Raw genomic sequence first — 8,486 nt, 5'->3', positions numbered from 1 at the left:
TGTGTTAACTATCCCAGTCGACAGGATCCCGGTTCTCTGATTTCACATCCTCTTTTCTACTACGACAGTGTTTTTCAAACTTCTTACCATGGCCAATAGCAAGATACACGTTTTATATCATAACCCACATCACACATCTACACATACACTCACACATGTAATGGAAACAAATACAGTAAATACACAAAGAAGCACTGAACTGCCAAATTTGTGATAGATTTCAACTCCTGGTGTGACAAGCATGAACCCACATTACATTGTACTTTTAAGCACTGATGCCTTGAATGTCTCATATCACCATGCAGTGGTATCAATTACTATTGGTCTCATTCTTTGAGTACTGAACCTGTGGCAAGGAACCATTTCCTTTAAGCTGCATGTTTCCTGTTGGGACAAAAGGTTTGTGCTGCAATAGTCAGTTTAGGATTTGGGGCATAGGCCCAAGGAACAGCGATGTATCTTGTTTCTATGCATTCAGACTGATCCTGTTGGAGCTCAGAACATCCTGAACTTCCCTAAATCACATCATGAATTCAAGCAGAGTGGTCTAAGGCCAGCAGATAGTGGATGAAAGAAATGAAGCCATGTGGTAAGTCAGCATGGCTGGTTCCTGAGAAACACTCCTCTGTTTTATTCTTTTCTCTGATATAAGAGCAATAGTGACTTTCCCCTTCCCTAATCACTTTTATAATAAAATTTGCTCCATTGCATTTCTTAGGCAAACACAAAGATTTGTTGCCCTTTCTTTTAGACATGCTACAAAATAATAATGTTTGGTATTGAGACTCATATTTTTTCATGATTACAAGTATCAAACGACTTCACTGGAGTTACACCACAGAGAAAATCTCTGCATAATCCACTCTATGCAAATGAATAAACTGACCCTCAGGAAACCCTATACTGAAATACGTGTCCTCACTTTGACTTGAATCCACCAACAAGAGAAATGGCAGTCATGAATCCGGGCAATGCAAGCATTCCAAAGTTCTTCATCCTATTGGGTTTCTCTGATCATCCCTGGTTGGAAATGCCACTCTTCATAATGGTGCTTGTGGCTTACATCTGCACACTAGTGGGAAACATCTCCATTATTGTTGTGTCCAAGGTGGACCCTCATCTTGACAGCCCTATGTACTTCTTCCTTTCCAACCTCTCCTTTCTGGACCTGTGTTTTACCACAACCACCATCCTTCAGCTGCTGCTGAACCTCTGGGGCCCAGATAAGTCCATCAGCTATGGAGGCTGTGTGGCCCAGTTCTATTTGTTTCACTTCCTGGGAGCCACAGAATGCATCATCTTGGCAGTCATGTCCTTGGATCGGTACATAGCCATCTGCAAGCCCTTGAGGTACCCAGCTATCATGCATCAGAGACTCTGTGTGTCCCTAGTGGCCATGGCGTGGATAAGTGGCTTGGCTAACTCCTTGCTTCAGGCATCCCTCACTGTCCAACTGCCACTTTGTGGTAACAACAAGGTGGATGACTTCCTGTGTGAGATTCCAGTGATGATCAAGATGTCCTGTGTTGACACCACTTTCAATGTAACTATGCTCTCTGTCGTGGTGACATTATTTACCTTGATTCCTTTGTCTCTTATTCTTGTCTCCTATGGGTTCATTGTAGATACAGTGCTCAGAATTCGTTCATCAACGGGAAAGAAGAAGGCCTTCAACACCTGTGGCTCTCATGTTATTGTTGTCTGTCTCTTCTATGGGCCAGTAATGTGCATTTATGTGCAACCTTGTGGTACTAACTCCCAGGACAAGAACAAACTCATGGCCCTGTTCTACAGTCTTCTGACTCCTATGCTTAACCCTTTTATCTATACTTTGAGGAACAAGGACATTAAAGGGGCAATGAGGAGACTTCTCCCATTGAGCCATCAGGGAAGAGAATAAGCACCACCATTTTATGCTCCACACTTTCCATGTAGGACTCCAAAGGGCCCCTTCTCTAAATTACTTCTCAATTTTTCCTCCTCCAAAATGGTTAGTATCCCTCAGTAACTATCCAATCTACATGTATGTTTATTCACCACAGTGCTGTGATTGTTGGCCCTCATTTTGCAATGTGAACCCTAATTCCCATTTGCCTTCAATTTGCATGAGACCAAGTCCCTGTTTAAATCCTCTTAGTCCATCTAGGGATTCTACCTTAGGAATCTGAAAAGTATGCAATGAATAAATGTTCACTAACTGACTCATTCAACATCAACCATTTATGTGTAATTTTATAAAAATAATGCAAGTAATATAAACCACAGTTATCCTTCTTACTATTATGGGATATGATATTTTAAGTATGATTTGCTAATTAACTATTTTTATTGAAGTATAATTGATATAGAATGTTATATTAGTTTCAGGTATACAACATAGTGATTCAACAATCATATATGTTATCAAATGCTCACCATGGTAAATGCAGTCACCATCTTTCACCCTAGAACATTATTTATTACAATATTATTAACAATATTCCCTATGCTGTACTTTTCATCCTTGTGACTATTTTATAACAAGAAGTTTGTGTCTCTTAATCTCCTTCACCTAATTTGTCCATCTCCCTACCCCAACCCTTCTGGCAACAGTTTGTTCTCTGTATTTATGAGTCTATTTCTGTTTTTTGTTGTTGTTGCTTGCTCACTTTTTATTTTTTTAGATTCCACATATAAGCAAAATCATATGGTATTTGTCTTTTTATTCCTGACTTATTTCACTTAGGATAATACTCTAATTTTCACACATGATGTTGCAAGGTTTTTTTTTTCTTTCTTTTTTATGGCTGAGTACCATCCCATTGTGTCTGTGTGTGTATATATATATTCTTTATCCATTCATCTACGTTGGATACTTGAGTTACTTCCATGTCTTGGCTATTGTTAATAATTCTGGAATAAACATAGGAAAGCATATATCTTTTGAATTAGTTTTTTTTGTTTGTTTGTTTGTTTGTTTGTTTCTTGGGTAAATACCAAGACGTGGAATTACTGGGTTATATGGTATTTATATTTCTTTTTTTTTAATATTTAGATGCTTATTTTTGAGAGAGAGAAACACACAGAACATGAGAGGGAAGGGTCAGAGAGAGAGGGAGATATAGAATCTGAAGCAGGCTGCAGGCTCCAAGTTGTCAGCACAGAGCCCTAAGCAGGGCTCAAAATCCAGGACCATGAGATCATGACCTGAGCTGAAGTCAGATGCTTCACTGAGTCACCCAGTCACCCCTCTATTTTAATTTTTTTAGGAATCTCCATACTGTCATCCATAGTGGTTGTACCGATTTAAATTGCCTCCAACAGAGCCAATCAAATCCCTAATGAATTACTGGCAAGACCAGATAGGATAATACCTCATACCATATAACTCAATCTTCAATCACACATTCACTGTCTGATCCTTTATAAATAACATAATTGAAAAAATAATATTTGACTCTTACTTTACTACATGTCTCCATGGGATTCCTTCCTTTTGAGTATTTTTTAATGTTTATGTATTTTGAGGGAGAGAGCACAGCAGGGAAGGACAGAGAGAGAGAGAGAGAGGGAGAGAGAGAGAATCCCAAGCAGGTTCCATGCTCAGCACAGAGCCTGAGGTAGGGCTCAATCTCACGACTGTGAGATCTTGACCCATCTTGAAATCAAGAGTTAGCTGCTTAACCTACTAAGCCATCCAGGCACCCACAGATATTTGACTGAAGTAACTATTTCCACGTGTACAAAGGGAAACCTTATGGACTCAAATCTGAGAGACTTCTATGCAGCCTCCTGGTGTTGAGAGTTGTGTAAACTTCGCTGGGGAGATAATTTTCCTAGCATGAGAATATTAGGTGTATTTGGTGCACTGAAAGGATGAACTAGTTCAATTATTTATGAATAAAGTATTAGATGTTAAGAAAGAACATGGGGGTGGTGGAAGATAACGTGGGAAGAATGGAAAATAAATTGTCTATCACATCATCAATTCTGAGAAGTGATGAAGCAGAAAGATATATGATGATGTGGGAGGGGAATTCTATTGATTTTATCAGTAATATTAATTCATTATAACCTGTCATTTTTCATACTACTTTACTCCCTACCCTTACAAACTCTCATCTTTTAAATTATATTTGAGGTAAATTTATATTTTTCTAACAACTAAGTACTTTTATGCAAGATGTTCATACATCTGCACATCCTGGTGCATTTGTATGTTTCCACTATTCCCTTCCAAATGGCAAGAACAAAACCCACTGACTCATATTGTACAAGCCTCTAATATAGAGATATAAAATGATTACAATCACTAATTAATCAATCATTAATGTTTAATTCCTTTTCTATGCATTGCCACAAACTTTTCTCTGTAGACATGAATGGAAGGACACTATGATTCTGCTGTTGTTGGAAACAAGGAAATACACTCTTTTTGGAGGCAGGATGATTCCCTGCCATGACCATGTGTCTGGTAAAAAAAAAAAATCTGATTTCACTATGTGAACCTCTTTCATAGTACTGGCCACTTGAAACTTTGCATTACTTTGGATGACTACTATCTCAAAACAAACAAACAAAAAACCATAAGGTCTTTTTATCTCACTTGGTAACCTAAGGAGTCAGTGCAATAGGAGCTAAAGAATAGGCTCTGAATAAATACTTTTTTTAAATGAATGAATGAATGAATGAAAAGTATTATCTACAGCCTCATTACCCATGATTAAAACCTGTATTATAGACCCATGTAAAATGTGTCATGTACTAAACAATGTATAATAGCAGATGTGGTTAGTAGCTGGTACTTAAGGAAATACTTCTCAAATTATCTTCTGGAATGGCTCCAGTAGAGATGAACTGCACCCAGTTTATGAAAACTAATCCAGTGGTGCCTGGGTGGGTCTGTCAGTTGGGCATCTGACTTTGGCTCAGGTCATGATCTCGCAGTTTGTGAGTTGGAGCCCCGCATCAGGCTCTGCGCTGACAGCTCGGAGCCTGGAGTCTGCAGCCTGCTTTGGATTCTGTGTCTCCCTCTCTGCCCCTTCCTTGTTTGTGTTCTGTCTCTCCCTATCTCTCAAAAATAAATAAACATTAAAACTTTTTTTAATGAAAATAAAAAAATAATCCATATTTAAACAAATTTGAGGAAAGCCATATATTATTCTTGGAGTTTGGAAAGAAAGTTAACATATTAAATGTGTGATAACTCCAAAGTACACAGTCACCTTGTTTAACACTTCTCAAGCATTTTTGTTCTGATTTTATTGGCTTCTTTTTGAGAGAAAATAACATATAGCACAGTTTGGGAAATAACTCACTAGAAAACTTGAATCTCAGAATAGAAGCAGAGATCATAGAGGAACTGAAGAAAGCAGAAAATCTCACCATTGCGGTATATGAATAAACAGACTCTTACAAAGTGTTTGTTGGGTTTTGAAATAAAGTTGCCCGTAATAGTCCCTTTATACCTCCCCAAGTGTCTGAAATCTCAATACTATTTATTCCTTTAGGATATCATGTTTGCAGTCAATTACTACATTTGCAACTTCAAATCAGTATGCACTAGACTAATTATTTCCTCTTAATTATGGTATAAATATAATAGCAGCTACACACAGGACATGATAATGTAGTTAACTGCACTATAGTTTAAATATTAAAATAAAGAATATGTTTCCCTTTTTACTGAATATTTTTCAGCTAAGAATGGAACTCTTTAATATGTAGCTATCATAATAAGCAGATGGTGCATACTTTTAGATGAAATGTACAAAAATATTAATATCGATATCTACATAAATTGTTTCTCAGCAAACATATTGAAAGACATTTTTATCATGGATGTTTATATGTATCTCCATGTGACATGTGTGGGCACATTTGCTATAATTAGTCTAACCTGCCAGAGGGCTGCTGTTCAACCTTGATACACCTCAAAATCTTACCAAGCTTTTAAAAATCTCAAACTTGATTCCACTGCAGACTTCCTATATCAGAATTTGAGCAATCATGTCCAGAGAACTATTTTGAACATTTTTTCAGTAGATCTTTATGTGCACCCAGAGTTCGTGAAGGCCATTGCAGGGAAAACATTTGAGATCTCCAGTAGGACAGAAGTCAGATAGGATCCGACTAATGGGAGAAATGTAGCCCAACACAAGAACAGGACATAATCCTTGTCATAGGTGTGAAGAATTATACATGCTGCAAGCTTATACGAAAGAACTATAAACCCATTAGCCGATAAAAATAAAAATCACAACACTTGTCAAATGCTAAGTCAATGCAACAAGACTAAGCTGACACATTTGAAGAGACCTGACCTTTCCCTCTGAAGTAAATATTATGCGAAAGTAGGGTAAGTACTTCAAACAATAGCGAAACTCACACTTATGTGCAGCAAAAATTTTTAAAAACATGGTTTTATAAAACTAAAATATACTACAAAAACTGAGAAATGAATAGTTACTGTTGATAACTGAAATATCAGTCTGGGGTAAGCCAATATAAGAAATATTTTAAAGCAAGAAAAAAAATAAGAAAACTATAATACACCATGTGATAAAATAAAAGATGTGGAAATTGACAATAAAAGCAAGTGTGAACAATAGAAATGGTAGTTGAATTAAAGCAATATATGGAGGAGTAATAATCCAGTAGAACATAGGAAAAATATCCCTGAGTTACAAATAATTATTTGGATGCACAGGATTAAAACAAAAATCCATGTTAAAGCATAGTTAACCAAGGAAAAGACTGGACATGTCTTTGTGAACTCCTGAATTCTAAACATGAAGGAGATATCTTAAATGTATCCAAAAAGACTGGATGATATATTTACTTAGGTCAGACCATCCCTTTCTCTAAGAGTATCTAGAAAATCTGGATAAAATACAAAAAAAAAAAACACTAGAAAATATGTATGCTTTTTGTAACATACTGAAAGAAATTGCAGACACTATGGTGTTCAGCACTTGAGGGGTTGACTGCCAGGGAAGGGAGGAACACTGAAGAGACAACACCTTTTTGAATCATATACCCTTCATAAAATTTGCCAGTTCTTTACATGTGCATAGCAAAAGTTCAAGGAACTAGGCAAAAGCAGACACTTAGGAGACATAGAAGGGGAACAGGATTTTTGGCAACCACAAAAACCTAAGGAGACAAAAACTGGGATTCAGGGCTCCCAGGGAAGCCAGGGTAAGGAGCTAAAACTCCAGGTAGACAAGCAAAATACTTGTCATGTTTCTGTATCATCCCTACATCAGAACTGGAAGTGGCTAAGAGGTTAAGAAACAGGATTTGCTATAAGACACCATATAACTAAAAGATAGGGAGAAAAGGAATAAACAATGTGCTCAAACTTAAATGGTCATCAACTTAATATAGACTGCTATTTGCACAAGAGTTATATAAAAACCTAATGGTAACCATATATAAAAAACACTCATAAATATGCAAAGAATAAAGAGAAAGAAAACTAAATATATCACTAAAGAAAAGGAGCAAACCACGAAAGAGAGGACAAGGATCAAAGAAAAACTTTACAAACAACCATAAAACAAGTAATAAAATGACAATAAATGCATATCTACCAATAATGTAGATACTGTGAATGTAAATGGACTAAATTCTCCACTCAAAAGACATAGGGTGACAGAATGGGTTAAAAAAAAAGAAAAAAGATCCATCTGTATTTCCTAAGGGACCCACTTTAGACCTAAAGTCACCTGCAGATTGAGAGTAAAATGATGGAGATACATATATCGTGTAGAGGGATGTCAAAGAAAGCTGAAGTTGCAATACTTATATCACACAAAAAAGATTTTAGGGGCACCTGGGTGGCTCAGTCGGTTAAGCAGCTGACTTCACCTCAGGTCATGATCTCGCGGTCCATGAGTTCGAGCCCTGCGTCGGGCTCTGTGCTGACAGCTCAGAGCCTGGAACCTGTTGCAGATTCTGTGTCTCCCTCTCTCTGACCCTCCCCCATTCATGCTCTGTCTCTGTCTCAAAAATAAATAAATGTTTAAAAAATAATAAAAAAAGATTTTAAATACTGTAATGAGACAAAGAAGAACAATATATAAAAATAAAGAGAACAATACAACAGAAAGATATAACAATTATAAATATTTATGCATTTGACATGGCAGCACCCAAACATAACAGTTAATAACAAACATAAAGGAATTAATCAATAATAATACAGTAATAGTAGGAAAATTTAACACCCCACTTACATCAATGGACAAATAATTCAAACAGAAAATCAATAAAGTAACAGTGGCTTTGAATGACATACTGTACCAGACAAACTTAATATATTCAGAACATTTTATCCTAAAGCAGCAGAACACACATTCTTTCAAGGCAACATGGAAAATTCTCCAAAAGATGTTATATATTATGCCATAAAACTAGCTGCAACAAATTCAAGAATATCAAAGGCATCCCGTGCATATTTTCTGGCCACATGCTATGAAACTTAAAGTCAACCACGGAAAAAA

At 36.6% G+C, this 8,486-nt stretch overlaps 1 protein-coding gene across 1 annotated transcript; it reads left to right on the top strand.

The window, feature by feature from the left end:
• Positions 1 to 500: 500 nt before the first annotated feature.
• Positions 501 to 2,774, top strand: LOC131515517 (olfactory receptor 2B11-like). Its single transcript, XM_058736220.1, has one exon. The coding sequence runs from the start codon at positions 950 to 952 to the stop codon at positions 1,898 to 1,900; it is 951 nt and encodes a 316-aa protein (XP_058592203.1). The 5' UTR covers positions 501 to 949; the 3' UTR covers positions 1,901 to 2,774.
• Positions 2,775 to 8,486: the final 5,712 nt, after the last annotated feature.

Source organism: Neofelis nebulosa, chromosome 6 (assembly GCF_028018385.1).
Source record: "Neofelis nebulosa isolate mNeoNeb1 chromosome 6, mNeoNeb1.pri, whole genome shotgun sequence".
NCBI classification, from domain to species: Eukaryota; Metazoa; Chordata; class Mammalia; order Carnivora; family Felidae; genus Neofelis; species Neofelis nebulosa.
Note: the sequence above shows the minus strand (reverse complement) of the source record. Positions and strands in the feature narration are given on the sequence as shown.